Source organism: Chrysemys picta, chromosome 7, assembly GCF_011386835.1.
Source record: "Chrysemys picta bellii isolate R12L10 chromosome 7, ASM1138683v2, whole genome shotgun sequence".
Taxonomy (NCBI): domain Eukaryota; kingdom Metazoa; phylum Chordata; order Testudines; family Emydidae; genus Chrysemys; species Chrysemys picta.
Genome location: NC_088797.1, coordinates 42,860,781 through 42,876,796, shown reverse-complemented (window position 1 = coordinate 42,876,796; position 16,016 = coordinate 42,860,781). Strand labels below are relative to the sequence as shown.

The following is a 16,016-nucleotide window of genomic DNA, read 5'->3' as shown; positions in this document are numbered from 1 at the left end:
TGCGGGGGGGGGGGGGGGGTGACAATTAACTAATCTTGTTTGGTCAAGATGAAGAAGTGAGTGACTCTAGTTAACACATTTACCTTTAAAATGACAGCTTAGATGAAATAATACTTTTCAAAATGAAACGTTTGCATGGATTTAAATGAATAAAACACAGTGTGTGTGTGCATGCACTCTCTCAACAAGGCAGCAAGCCTAGAACTCCTTCACTCAAACACTGGTTCTGACAATGCCTCCATCTATAGTCCTGACCCACTCACTTACGTTTTCTACCTTAATTTCCCCATCAAAATAATTATCCATATAATCCAGCAGCGATGAGGATTAGTTCATGTTGAGAGTGTTTATAGTGGTCATTTTTGTTTTCTGCATTTCTTTCAGTAGACAAAGAAGTTCTACTGTTTCTCATCTGTCTCTAGTCATTTTCATATGGGTGTCTCATGTACAAGTTGCACAACTGCCATTAGTTTACACACAGCAGCAGGCAGTTAAACTTAAAAATCCCCTTGAAACAAATCACACAGACTTCCATTGAGCTATTGGATCAAATTGTGTTTTGAATGATCTAAATTCTTAAATAGCACTCTCTATAATGTGGGAGAATCTTACAAGCCTCAATTCGTCATTATAAAGACCCTCTAAGGTAACAAAGTACTCCTCATTTTGCAGAGGCTGAGCTCGGCTAAAGCTATTAAATTGTCACAGAATCAGTTATGCCAGAAGTCTAATGGTGACTTTCAAACCCACCTTAGTCCCGTTATGCACAAACTTGCTGCTATTACCTACTTATTTCCACAAGGGGGCAAAGTCTTTGTTTTCCAAGGCTAGGTCTGTTTTTAGCAAAGCTTTACTTCACCCATATTCAATCTAGCAGCACCTATGTGAACTTAGTCTGCAAATATTTATTATTTGAAGGATTGACCCCTGTTTACTTGATTCCTATACTAAACTCCATGATAAATAATAAAACCACCCTAGTAATTGCGGCACCAGGGGAAACTAAAAAGAAAAGTGTCCACACTAGAACCCCTACAGCTAAATCCTTTGAATTCTGGGGCTGGGAAGAGCTAGCTCTTTGAGGTCCCTCCTATACCATTCTGGGAATGTAGCCCTTTGACGGAGGGGAGTGTTACGATCCCGCTCTCCTCATGTCTTAAACGCTGCCAGTGTGCAGCCTCCAGCTCAAAGGGGCCAGTTCTATACTTTGCCTCAATCCACAGCTAAAGTTACACCCTGGATCTCCCGGCTTCCTTGAGGGGGAGGCTCGCCTTGGCGAAGGTCCCAAGGCACGGAGGGATCTGTGGCAGAGGGGGAATGAACCTAGGCATCCCGGTGACCAAGGGGTCGGGGCAGGGCTTCTGGTGCCGCCCGCGGCGCCTCAGGCTACAGGCGGGAGGTGCGTGGGCTGCCGCCACAATGGGAGGAGAAGGGGGCGCTGAACTGGGGAGGCCGCCAGGCGCTGGTTACTCCTCCCCTCAGCCAGGCAGGGGGAGTCTCTGGCGGACGGAGGCCGGGGCTCTTGGGCGGGCTCCCGGCCGCAGGGGGCGCTCAGCCCGCCTCGCTTGGAAAACAGTCACACATCGACCCACCACCGAGCTGCGGCTGCCGTCTGTTCCCCGGACGGACGATCCATGGTTCCCGCCGGCGCTTGTAGCCGCTTGGCCCTCAGCGTCCTGCTCCTACTGGCCGGCGGTGAGTGCCGAGCGGGGGGCGGCTGGGCTGGGCAGAGCCCGCACACCAGCGCTTGGGGCGGCCCAGTGAGGGCTGCTCCTGGTGAACTGGGGCGCGGAGGTGCTGCTTCCCGAGGCGCTTGGCAGGGGCCGAGGGTGGGTGTCGACAGTCTCCAGGACAGACGCCACGGGAGTTGGGGGGGGGGGGGAGAGGGAGACCAGAAGCCCCCCTCAAATGGGGCATTGTCGTCTCCCCCCTCAGGCATCTTGTTGGGAATCCCCCTTTTAAACGTCACCATCCCGGCGAGGGAGCCCTCCCTAGCGCCTCGCTGGGGCTGGGCGTGGGGGAGCTAATTTCAGTGCTGCCGGGGGCTTGGTTTCGTTCTCTTCAAATGTCCCCGTCAGGGATCCACTCTTCAGTCTCCCATAAGTATAGGAGAGGCAGTGACGGCAAGGCTCCAGCTACTGGCACCGCTGTAAAGGGGAATTGGGGGAGGCAACGGGGGAGAATAGTAAATACTCAGTATTTACTCAGCAGGAGGGACTAAATAAACTTTGTCTAGATACTGGAAAACACTTTCTCGACAGCGAGATCCATTAGATCATGGAATAGATTCCGTAGGAGAGAGCAATGAAGAGCCTAATAGCTGAGTCATTTAAAACTAGATGAAGCTTTGGAGAGTATCATTGGAAACAATCTTGCCTTGGCCGATAGGCTGAGAAGGAGTGACTAGATGACTTATCAGGAATAGTAATAAACATATATGTTCCTGTTTCAGGGGATAGCCCTATTAGTCTGTATCCACAAAAACAACAAGGAAGGACGGTGGCACCTTAAAGACTAACAGATTTATTTTTGTATGTGTTCCTGATTGATTTCTTAACAATATTGAATATTACATCTTTTCATTCTGAATTCATGTTGTGGCATGTTTGGTCCCAAACATTTAGGCATTAACATTAGATACAATTCCACCCCTCCCCCCAAACTGCTACTAATGTAAAAACCCTCTCCTGTCCATCCAGTCCAGTTTCCTGTCTGTCCGAATACATAGGAAGCTCAAATAGACCAGAAGCATATTTGCAAGTGGCCCTGGGGCTCTTCAAAAAATATATTAGCTGCTGTTGAGCAGGGGTACTTGGCTCAAGATGGCTTGAGGCCCCTTTACCACAAGAATTAGAAAAATAAACAAAAATGTTCAGAACATCAAACCACTCTCTTTTTCAAAACTAAAAAGCAGCTGTCAGGTAGAAGGCTATGGTTTCCCAAGAGAATGTTTTAGTAATATCATTGATCTTGGGGTGTAATAGTTTTTACATGATAAACCAAGATGCGCTTTACCTTGTGCTATCTTGTTACAGTGTTTTTTTGGTTTGGGTTTTATTTTATTTTTTTACAATGGTGGCATGTTCTGAGTAAACTACTGAGCTAAAAAAGTCACAAGGCTGTTAATGTCCTACCATGATCATATTAATTTGGATGAACTTCACAGTCACAAATAACACTGGTGACTAACGCTGCTCTGGACTTTCTTGTTAAGATTTTCAAACATGACTAGTGATTTATGGGGCCCCATTTTTATTTTATTATTTTTGTTAGTACCTAGAAATCTTTAAAGGAACCCTTTTTCTTTAAAGAAGCGGGTGCTCAGCACTTATGGAAATTGAGCATTTTCAAGGTAATGAAGATTGGGCATCCAAAAAAGTCAACACAGATGTCAAGGTTTACAAAATTGGTTTTAAATTTTTCATACAGCTCTAATAACCTGTTTCATGCAAAGAAAACTTTTGATCTAAGACATCAGGCATAAGTGGAAAGTATTTACAGGAAAGGAGCTTAATTAGGAAGACTAGCTGGCTTGGAGCTCAGGAAAAAGTCAAAGCTAAAGGAGCCTCAGCTTTTCCTTTACATCAAGGTCGTCACACTCCGTGCAAGTTAGTTCCGTTCATTTGAGGGAGGAGGGAGAGAGAGGAATATTCACAGATCTGTTTTGAAGTTTATTAATCAAGTTAGCTATGACTTATGTCCATATTGACTTACTGACAGTATAATAAAACATCTGTTGGGGTGGTCGTGGAGGAGTTATGGTAACAATTATGAATCCTATACTGACATGAATCTGTTCTTGAACAGTAGCAATTGGTGATGGGACAATTCCCTGATAAGGAGTTTATCCAATCAAGTAACTCAACTAAATTAGCTGATTATTAGGTAAGAACATTTGGGGATAGTTGATGCAATTCTAAAAAGGAGAACTACCAATAGGCTTCCTAGCAGACATGCCAAACCCATGAAAAAACACAGCAATTGGGCTTGTTTTTGGCTTAATTGGCTTCTGAGTTGCGTGTTGGCTAGTTTTTGGCTTGTAGCTTGTTTGGTGTGTAGCTTGTTGCTTCTTTTTTTTGATAGGCTCCCAGCAAGCAGGAGCAAGGGGGGGGAGAGAGTCAGGGGTGCACAACGGGCCCACCACAGTCCCAAACTGCACTCTGGGGGGATCTAGTCACATAGAGTGTTGGGGTTCTTAGGGATTGGCTTGTTCTGGCCTTGTTTTGAAATGGGATTAGCTTGATTTTTGGCTTATTGTGAAAGTTGCGGTGCTTATTTACCATGTGAAAGTTGGCAACTGTGCTTCCTAGCTGTTACGTTGACCACTTTATTACATCCCTTCTCTTCCCTCCCACCCTCACCTGATTTTAAGCTTTTCAGAGTAGTAACTGTCTTATATTTTAAAGAACACCTAGCACAATCTAGATTGTGGGCATTAGTGTGGTCTAAATAATTAGTAATGAAGTTGAGGACATTATCATTGACAGCTTTGTTTATCTAAACTCATTTGTCAATTAAATTAATAGGGCCTTGGGGATAACAGGGAGTTGAAAATAAATGAGGCTCATATGTAGTTTATTATACCTTGCAGTAAAATTAAACAATAAATTTACATTTTTTTATAGTAGTCCTTCCTGCAAATATGTTTCTTGTCTATTTTAACTTAGTATAGATTAGAATGTGCCTCTTCTGCCTTTATTTTAATACCCTACAATTTGTTTGTCTCTGTGCTCAGGCCTGTGGTAAGCCTGGATAAACGCTTTTGTTTTTGTCTTTGTGCAACACAGAAGTAATATATCTGGAAGCATCTTAATTGCTTTGCACTTCCTTATTTTATATAGAGGAAGCAGAACAGTTTGTGATTTTTGCTTCCTACACAAACATATTTCTTTATTCCATAAGAAAACTGTTATACCAGTAGGGAGATCATATGGGCACAATTTGCAGAACCACTGTGGAAGGCATTAATAAACCAGAATTTCCTGTTATCTTTTGAATATATTTGAGTCTTCATATCTGGGTGGTGTTTTTATTTTTTGTGTTGGTACAGTGAACATAGTTATTTTTCAGAATTAGAGATGGATAAAAATATTCAGATGAAGATTAGTATTGGAGAACCATGCAATGAGGGAAACAGTGAGAGGAGAGATTATTTAAACTACAGCAGAATCAGTTTAAAATACAACCGAAATAACTTCTTAATCTCTTAATAAAAATATGTTAATTGACTATTTTAATATACAATAACTCAACATCCTTATTCAGAAGGTACAGACTGTCAGAGAAACAATAACACATGAAATAATTTGAGATCCTCAGATAAAAAGGTGCTTTAAGGGCAAAGCTTTCTACCGTCATTGGTTAATTCACAATATGATATTACCCTTGGTTTGCAGATGGTAAACTGAGGCACATAATTTGTGATGTGCACATGGTTAAACAGTGAGTAAACACAAGTGTCAAGCATGGAATAGAAACCAGGAAATATTGTTCTCAGTTCCGTGTTGCAACAATGAGTCTGGTTACTCTCGTCTCATAGGTAAAGTAATCTCTAAATCCCAAATCCAATCCAAAGGAGACAAACCTAAAACCATAAAAGTCCAATAAGGGGTTAGTCCCTACCATCTCATTTATTGCCATATTAAGTTGAGTGAAATGGGATAGCCACAGTTTCAATCTTTCAGTGATATTGTTCGCGTAGGTTTTTTTGTTTTTAACTACACTTATTTTAAATAACAGATCCTGACTTGGTTATACTGGATGCTTTAAAATATGGCTAATGAAAGTGTCAAAACCTTATAGACTATTAACAGAAATAAATATTGAAACAACAAAAATAGTTCAGTAACAAGGAGTTTTCTCCTCTGCCCACAAAATGTGCATGCCTGGTCTTCACTTAACTCTAAAGTATGCTGTGGAACCTGATAAATTGTAAAGCTTCTTGAAATCCTCAGATGCAAGGAGTGAAGTATTATCAGCCTCCAGAATTTTATGCGCCAAAATATTAAAGATGACCTTAAAATGAGAAGGATGAACTGAACTGCCTTTTATGTATAAAAATGTGTAAAATGTGTGCAACTTTTTTTTTTTAAACAGTAGGTATGCAGGTCTCTTCTATCTAACTGTGAAATTGACTTCATAAGGGACCAGACTTAAAATCCCTTGCCTTCTCAAATACTTGACTTTAAGTTGGATCACATAAATTGCCTACCTAGTCCAATGCTAAAAATTGGAGAGAAGTGATGACTTGGTTAAAGCTGAATCACCCCAAACCTTCAGTTAAGCTATGAAAGCTCACAGCACACCTCTGAGACCCCCTAGCCAAAAGAGAGACCAGATGATGTCTTTATTATATTTCTAAAGTTAACATGCAGGAAAAAACATAAAATAAACCTTTCCTTCTTTATACATGATAGGGAGAAAAAGGAACAACATCAAACAAAACATAATATAAAAGTCTTGCAGATCATCTTGAAAACTGGGGGGATCAAACACTGGATTCATTGAAGTCAATGAAAGATTTTTGTCATTGAATTCTGTAGGATTGGGATTTGCCCCAGTTCTTTAAAAGTTACAGATCCATGTGGGCATCTGAATCTTTAGTACATGTTACTCTGATGCATCTTGTGCATCAAATCAAATACCTGGAAAAATGTTATTACAAGTTTTTCTTTTAACACTGATTTTTAGAAGAGCGCTGATTGGCTGATAAATTCGGTACCATGATCCTTGAAAGTCATTGCTATATTTGCTAGCAGCCATTGTGATGAAATAACAAAGCTAAACAAAGCTGTCAATGATAATGTCCTCAACTTCATTACTAATTATTTATACCACACTAATGCCCACAATCTAGATTGTGCTAGGTGTTCTTTAAAATATAAGACAGTTACTACTCTGAAAAGCTTAAAATCAGGTGAGGGTGGGAGGGAAGAGAAGGGATGTAATAAAGTGGTCAACGTAACAGCTAGGAAGCACAGTTGCCAACTTTCACATGGTGAAAATAACACCACAAGGAATGTCTATAACTTTATTTTCAAGCAGGTTTATCCTTTATGTGCTTGGGAGAATGCTTGGAGAGAGCTAACCTATCTTGGTTGGAGACAGCATATTATAAATGGAAAGACTGAAGGCTAAGAACTCACCTTAGCTCTGATGGAAATCATTAATTTAGAAGAAACAACTGAAATAGTATTTATTACATTCTGATATGATGTTGTAGATGACACTAAGCTGGGGGGAGAGGTAAATACGCTGGGTAGGGTTGGGGTCCAGAGTGACCTAGACAAATTGGAGGCTTGGGCCAAAAGAAATCTGATGAGGTTCAACAAGGACAAGTGCAGAGTTCTGCATTTAGGACAGAAGAATCCCATGCACCGCTACAGGCTGGGGACCGACTGGCTAAGCAGCACTTCTGCAGGAAATGACCAGGGGATTATGTTAGAGGAGAAGCTGGATATGAGTCAGCAGTGTGCCCTTGTTGCCAATAATGCTAATGGCTGCATTAGTAGGAGTATTGCCAGCAGATCGAGGGAAACGATTATTCCCCTCTGTTCGGCGCTAGTGAGGCCACATCTGGAGTATTGCATCCAGTTTTGGGCCCCCCACTACAGAAAGGATGTGGACAAATTGGAGAGAGTCCAACGGAGGGCAACGAAAATGATCAGAGGGCTGGGGCACGTGACTTATGAGGGGAGGCTGAGGAAACTGGCCTTGTTTAGTCTAGAGAAGAGTGAGGGGGCATTTGATAGCAGCCTTCAAGTACCTCAAGGGGCGTTCCAAAGAGGACAGGTGGTGGCAGATGACAGAACAAGGAGCAATGGTCTCAAGTTGCAGTGGGGGAGGTTTAGGTTGGATATTAGGAAACACTATTTCACTAGGAGGGTGGTGAAGCACTGAAATGGGTTACCTAGGGAGGTGGTGGAATCTCCATCCTTAGAGGTTTTTAAGGCCCGGCTTGACAAAGCCCTGGCTGGGATGATTTAGTTGGTGTTGGTCCTGCTTTGAGTAGGGGGTTGGACTAGATGACCTCCTTAGGTCTCTTCCAAACCTAATCTTTTGTGATTCTATGATACGACACTAGATGAGATGACAGTTAATGTAGATACATCTAAACGTGTTTGATTTTTTTAATGTCTGACTGTTGGTTATTTCCTTATTTTCAGCTTCAGGTGAATATTGTAGGGCATACACAGATTCTGATGGACGCATGTATTCTGAAAAATCCTGCCCACAGTTCTGCTGTGGAAACTGCATCAGCCGATATTGCTGCTTGGATAGGTCATATAAATTTGGAGAAGATGAACAATTTATGTGTAATGTGCTGGACGACAGGTATGTGACAAACTCCAGTGTGTGAGCTAGTACAACATTTTTTTCAGCATACCAAAAGATGATAGATAAGGGTATATGGTTTTGTGGTTAGAACAGAGAATTTGAACTAGGTCCCAGAGCTGTAACTAAGCATTTTAGCGTCCAGGACAAGCAAGCATGTTTGCACCCCCTACTGTTTTTCTACCCCATTTTTCCACCCTTGCGGCTTTGCGCCCTGGGCGGCTGCCCCACTCGCCCCGTACTGGTTACGGCCATGGTAGGTCCTTCAGGTTTTATTCCTAGCCATGTCACTGAATCATGGACTTCAGTAAGCCTTATTTCCTTAACAGCATTTGGTAGATGGGTAAACTGAGGCATAAACTCTTGCCTACTTGACAGGATTGTAGAATTTGTTGAATGTTTGTTTGCAAGACTTATTGAGATCCTCAGATGAAAGCAGTGGAGAATTAGTCTTTTTGCAGTATAAACTAGTTGCATAATACTTTTCAAACATGGAGAAACTGGATGCTTAAATTTAAATTGTGACCTAGTGTATAATGTTTGTTGTAATGATGGCATAAAACAAAAAAAGAGAAATAAGCCATCGCTTTGCCAAGATCATTTTTAGGACTTTCCAGCCATTAAAAAAATTAAGCTTGATTAATTGTACAATTAAAAAATTAATTGTGCGATTAATTGCACTGTTAAAGAATAATGAATACCATTTATATAAATATTTTTGGATGTTTTCCACATTTTCAAATATATTGATTTCAATTACAACACAGAATACAAAGTGTACAGTGCTCTCTTTATAATTATTTGTATTATAAACATTTGCAATGTAAAAATAAAATAGTATTTTTCAATTCACCTAATACAAGTACGGTAGTGCAATCTCTTTATCATGAAAGTTGAACTTACAAATGTAGAATTATGTACAAAAAATAACTGCATTCAAAAACAAAACAATGTAAAACTTTAGAACCTACAAGTCCACTCAGTCCTACTTCTTGTTCAGCCAATCACTCAGACAAACAAGTTTGTTTACATTTGCAGGAGATAATGCTGCCCACTTCTTGTTTACAATGTCACCTGAAAGTGAGAACAGGTGTTGCAAGATATTTATGTGCCAGATGTGCTAAAAATTCATATGTCTTTTCATACTTCAACCACGATTCCAGAGGACATGCGTCCATGCTGATGATGGGTTCTGCTCCATAACTATCCAAAGCAGTGCAGACCAAGGCATGTTTATTTTCATCATCTGAGTCAGATGTCACTAGCAGAAGGTTGATTTTATTTTTTGGTGATTCGGGTTCTGTAATTTCCACATCGGAATGTTGTTCTTTTAAAACTTCTGAACACATGCACCACACACTTCAGATTCTTAAATCTTGGGTCGAGTGCTGTAGCTATCTTTTTAGAAATCTCACATTTGGTACCTTCTTTGCATTTTGTCAAATTTGCTGTGAAAGTGTTCTTAAAACGAACATGTGCTGGGTCATCATCTGAGACTGCTATAACATGAAATTTATGGCAGAATGTGCGTAAAACAGAGAGCAGAAGACATACAATTCTCAGTCACAAATTTAATTAACACTTTTTTTAACGACCGTCATCAGCATGGAAGCATGTCCTTTGGATAAAGCATGAAGGGGCATATGAATGTTTAGCATATCTGGCATGTAAATACCTTGCAATGCTGGCTACAAATGTGCCATGCAAATGTCTGTTCTCACTTTCAGGTGATGTAAATAAGAAGTGGGCAGCATTATCTCGCATAAATGCAAACAAACTTGTTTGTCTTACCTAGTGGCTGAACAAGAAGTAGGACTGAGTGGACTTGTAGACTCTAAATTTTTACATTGTTTTGTTTTTGAGTGCAGTCATGTAACAAAAGAAAATCTACATTTGTAAGTTGCGTTTTCACGATTAAGAGATTGCACTACGGTACTAGTATGAAGTGAATTGAAAAATACTATTTATTTTGTTTATCATTTTTATAGTGCAAATATTTGTAATAAAAATAATGCAAAGTGAGCACTGTACACTTTGTATTCTGTGTTGTAATTGAAATAAATATATTTGAAAATGTAGAAAAACATCCAAAATATTTAATAAATTTCAGTTGGTATTCTATTGTTTAACAGTGCAATTAAAACTGAGATGAATCGTGATTAATTTTTTTGAGTTAATCGTGTGAGTTAACTGCGATTAATTGACCACCCTAATCATTTTGCTACTCCGTGCCAGGGTTTACTGCATGTGGAAGACTGCAAAAGATTAAGAATTAAAATAAGTAGACTTTTAATGTCGTGGCAAGGATGAAGATGGGTGCTATTGGTTTCATTTCCCTGATTCAGCTTTCAAAAGTTTGGGGAACAACTGCTTGGGACTATTCAGATTAATATGCACATCGCTGTGGCTTTTCACCATGAAAAGGATGCTGCCTTTGAGAACAAGAATGCAATACTTCGTATCCATCTGGCATTACATTAAAGTAACGTCTATCTCTGTTAACCAAGCCAGATCAAACTGAACTTGAAAATGAGAATGGCAGTTGTTAACTGGATTTCATCTGGCTTTATATTTTTTTTCCTGTTAGTGAGCTCAAGATATTCTCCTGAGCTATAGTACTCATGGGAGTAGGCATACGGTTTTTCATGTGTACTAGGAATTCCAGAGATAATACACTGACTTCTGAAGAGTGGAAACAAGTGTAGTTTTGGTTGGATTGGCCTTTCCCCTGTGAACAAAATGTCATTGAGAAGGCATGGAGTACTTGGTAAAAAGAACTTAAATTCCACTTTTGAGACATGTATTTGTCTTATTACAGGACATATCAACCCATCAAGGAAGAAACGTTGAAGTTGCGTTCACACTTCGATGATGACTGGGAACCTAGACCCAGGTAAATAACTTAAGACTTAAACCTGTTTTTATCAAAGATACTTTATTAATGTGGTGTATACAACACATGCAAAATGAAAATACTAACAAGTCACACCACAACATTCTCAAGATTGCTGTATATTTTAGTTTATATGAAGAAATAGGAACTTGGAGATAAAAATTGTGTAATGTTAGTTTAGGCCATAATCTGAACAGTATGTAATTTTCCATCTTGTTTAGTGAATGGGAGTTTTTCTAAACCATTGTTATTCATGTACTATATTTCTTTAAACATTGGCAGACTTTTTTAGCATATAGTGGCTAAATTTCAAATGCTTCTTTTGTTTTAAGAGTCTAATTATTTCTGACATTCTCTGTATATGGAATTGAGAAGTATTACCGGTTTTATCAGTGTTCTCTAACTGGTAAAAGCTTTAAGTACACCTGCCTTAATAAATAGTTGTTTTTTTGCTTTAGGTTTATTTATTACAGTGCCCATAAGAATGTTAGGTATTGTGTGGTACAAATAAAAGACTACGTTCTTGCACTGAAGCAACTAAAACTTAAGTTTGGATATGATGACTAAAGGAGATAAAGGAAGAACAAAGGTTACACTAATTTAGTGATGAGGACTGTGATGTCTGCCTTATACAACTATATCATGTGGTTTTCTAGTTTAAGTATGTGCACACCTTCATGGCTCCACTAAGTTTATCTAATATTACTTAAAATTGACTCTTTTTGCTTATGAGCATCATGGAAAAAAGAAGGGATTTGAATGAGTTAGGGTCAGTGATGAAGCCAGCAAGAAACTAGAAAGCCCAGAATTGGGAGGGCATTCCATGTACACCTCTACCCTGATATAACGCTGTCCTCGGGAGCCAAAAAATCTTACCACGTTATAGGTGAAACCGCGTTATATCGAACTTGCTTTGATCCACCAGAGCGCGCAGCCCCGCCCCCCCCGGAGCTCTGCTTTACCGCGTTATATCCGAATTCGTGTTATATCGGGTCGCGTTATATCGGGGTAGAGGTGTATATGAAAGTGCGAAAAATAGCACAGAAATGATTCTGGGAAGAGTAGGCAAATGTACAAGAAAGCTGACATATGTGGTGGGTGGGGACAACCATAATAAACAGCTGGATATGTAGGGAGGGTGGAGTTAAAGGTCTTGAAGATGAGGATGAAGATTACATTTGATGTGGTAGTGAAAGGCAAGCTAAAAAGGTGATGACATGGTGTGTTGGTTTAGGGAATCTGTCTGTATTTAACTTACAAATTCTGTTTGATACTGGGGACTCAGTTTGGGCTGCAAATTCCATTCTGAATGTGGGGCTAGTTGTGGTCCCTGTCTTTTTAGCTCTGTGTTGGATTGCAAGTCCCAGGGGTGGTGACACAAGGAAGGGCAGTCTACAAGTCTGTCTTTTGAAAGGGTCAACCTTAGCCCAGACAGAGCAATGGGATAGCTGAAGTCTAGGGGGAAACCAGTTGTCATCAGCTTCTCCGTTTGGGCTCGGGTTTGGCGAATGGAAAATCCCCAGCCACAGAACAAAGTAACTAGGTATTGGCGGTTGAACTTACAAACTCATAGAGCAGAGGAGAGAAAGAGAGGGGCATGCTTTTGTAGCAGTGGGGGGTCCTGTTTAACCGTTAGCTCTTCTATACTAAATAACTCTGCTGCCCTATTGTACTAGTTTTCCTCTATTGCACCAAGTATTCAGTGCTCCTTAAAACCCACTCATCTGACTATAAGACTCCTGTAGAGTTGTGGAGTATATTTTGAGTGATATAATAAGTATACACAAATAATTGATACTCAGCTCTATTAGAATTGAAAAAGAACTTAACATTTTTTTAAAAAGTCAAGGTTGCTAAATGGCAATTAATTTTAACCCTCATGTAGTTTATAGAATTTAAGCTCTCTATAAAAAGCCCCCCAGAATTAAACTTAGAGCACTAAATCTTCCATTACCCATGTTATTAATTTAAACATTTATGCTTTCAAGGTACAAATAAATCCTTAATTCATCCCATGGTTTCTTAAATTCTGACCTGTAGGCTTTTTGGAAAGGGAGGTGCAGGGTTGGCTCCAGCATTTCTGCCGCCCCAAGCCAAAAAAAAAAAAAAAGCTGCGATTGGTGGCGGCAATTGGGGGGGAAAAAAAAGCCGCGTTTGGCAGCGGCAGTTCAGCGGCAGGTCCTTCGCTCCTAGAGGGAGCGAGGGACCTGCCGCCCCTGAATTGCCGCAGGTGCCGCCCATCTCCCGTGTCCGCCCCAAGCACCTGCTTGTTAAGCTGGTGCCTGGAGCCGGCCCTGGGGAGGTGGAGATAGAGAAAGAGGGCCATGCTTTGTTCATATATCTTATTACCTTGATTTTGCTATCAATATTTTCTTAAAAGATACTGTTTAGTGGGGAATAAAGTTAATATATTAACTTACTTCACTAATATTTTGTAATTTATAATTCTAATGCGTTCAGAACAACTTCCTGCCTGAACATTATTAGGAAAAAATATATAACACTGATTTTAAAATATGGCTTTATGATGGAAGTTGGGTGCCATCTTACCTACAGAGAGGCTATTGCATCTCCATAATGATGCTTTGCTTTATTAGATGTCTGAACACTTTGGAAAACATATCTTTTAAGGGTTCCAGCTCTACTGTATATATTTTTTTCTGTCACTATGTGCTATGATTCATAAAGCTAGTGTTAGTTACTCTGTGCAAGCCTCCTATTTTCAGCAAAAGAAAGTAAATAACTTGGAGGAAGTGTGCACAAAGCAGGAGCTAAAGCATTGTGGTTTTTTCTGAGCAGCTGCTGTATTGAAAAAGCAACAGTAAACTGATCAGCAAGATTAATGACCAAATGAGATAGCATATCCATAATTTCAGGGAAGCACTTTATATATTTCTTACATCTAAGGAGTGAACAGGGCTTTTGCTTCAAAAGATATAAAATGGAAGATGTTAACAGGATATTCAAGGGTTATTTTTTTTTCTTCTGTTTGTGATTTGTGTTGGGGTTAAAACTGAGTGATACTCATCCCGTGGCTTTGAGTGCGCTGTATCTAACAAGAAGGTGTGCTATATAGACTTCTGTTCTATTTGATTTTGTGTTCTTATATTCACAGTTCAGCTTTACTGTCTGTTTTCTAAGTTTGACCCATGAGCTAACTGAAATGAAGAAATTAACTAGGGCTGATAACATTTTATATCAGGGATCGGCAACCTTTGGCACGCGGCTCGCCAGGGTAAGCACCCTGGTGCGCCGGGCCGGTTTGTTTACCTGCTGCATCCACAGGTTCGGCCGATCGCAGCTCCCACTGGCTGTGGTTCATCGTTCCAGGCCAGTGGGGGCAGTGGAAAGCAGTGGCCAGCACATCCCTCGGCCCACGCCGTTTCCTGCAGCCCCCATTGGCCTGGGACAGCAAACCGTGGCCAGTGGGAGTCGCGATCGGCCGAACCTGTGGATGCAGCAGGTAAACAAACCGGCTCGGCCCACCAGGGTGCTTACCCTGGTGGGCTGCGTGCCAAAGGTTGCCGATCCCTGTTTTATATACTTAACTCTGAGCAGTACTTGCACAAAGTGGGGGTGTGGTGGTGATGGTGGAGGGAATGAAAATGCCAAATGCCATACTCCAACATCTACACCCGACTGTCTAGTACAGCTAGCAACTGTTTCAGAATAGCCTTAAAGCAGGAGGAAGTGTGCAGTGCATGAGCAGTATGAATGCTGTTAATCTGTGTTTAAAGGAACAACAAAAAGTTCACAAGAAACACTGCAATGTTAAGTGGGGAAAGGAAGGCCAGGGACTTTGCACGTCTGTTTTCTCTCCATGGAAGCTTTAAGGATAAGATCTCTCTCCCATTAAAATAAATGGCAACACTCCCACTGGCTCAAAGTTCAGCATTTTGCCTTTCCTCACCTCAATTACTCCAAGATGCTAGGTGAAGGGATGAACCCTAGTTGTTTGCAATTCCATCTGGGCTTCTGTGAGCTTGATTTGTGGCTGTCTTGTAGACTAGGAGGCAATCCATTACAAGTTAAACCTTTTCCATGTCAGTGAGAGTTGGTTAAAGGTATTGGAATGGATTCCAAAGTTTTTGAAAATTGGAAGAAACAACTTTTTTTCCTAATAAAATTCTTTCTGTGGATTTAATTTACACGATTCCTCTATAAATTAGGAGAGATATGAACTATTCATTTTGGATGTAACTTTTGGCAATTGCTAACAGTCACATATGGCTATCAGATCAAAATTTGAATGAACAAGTATTTAAGGAAATTTCTTAAAGCAAATGGAATCTAATTTTAATCTTATGTCCACCAATCAGGCACAGAAATGGACATGTTCTCTACTAGTGAAACAAATGTCAGTTACAAGGCTGAATTGTTAAATGGCCACCCCCTCACAAGCTCTTCCTGAAATTTCTTAGATGGTAATACAAAAATATATTAGAACAAACAGATGCTGAACTTCAAATACTTAATACTAATAACCTGTAATAGCGTATTAGCTCTCTTAAAAAAAATTCTTAAATCCAGATTGGTGGACATGTAATTCAGAGAAAAATATGTTATTTAGCAAGATTAAGTCCTTTCTTTTAGGATCCACCAATATGTGTTGTAAAAGAAGTGCCCTACCAGATGGCTTTCCCCCCCCCCCCAACATTTGTTGGTATAAGGTACAGCACACAGAGCACTTTGCCAGTAAATTTTGTCTCGAATTGTCTGCAAATCTCAAAGTTGTGTATTTTTGACAACATAACAGGATCTGTGATTGAATATGGCAAGGGTACTAGTA

The 16,016-nt window shown here is 40.3% G+C and overlaps 1 protein-coding gene across 2 annotated transcripts in view; it reads left to right on the top strand.

The window, feature by feature from the left end:
- The first annotated feature begins 1,480 nt into the window (after positions 1 to 1,480).
- Positions 1,481 to 16,016, top strand: part of SHISA5 (shisa family member 5) — a 61,478-nt gene continuing 46,942 nt past the window's right edge. The window contains exons 1-3 of one of the 2 annotated variants that reach the window (XM_005309333.5): positions 1,481 to 1,695; positions 8,166 to 8,334; positions 11,153 to 11,227. In XM_005309333.5, the coding sequence (XP_005309390.1) occupies positions 1,635 to 1,695; positions 8,166 to 8,334; positions 11,153 to 11,227 (305 nt within the window). In that variant the 5' untranslated portion in view covers positions 1,481 to 1,634. Of the gene's footprint in view, positions 1,696 to 3,865; positions 3,886 to 8,165; positions 8,335 to 11,152; positions 11,228 to 16,016 lie in introns of those variants that run through there. The other variant, XM_042861723.2, reaches the window with a different exon arrangement.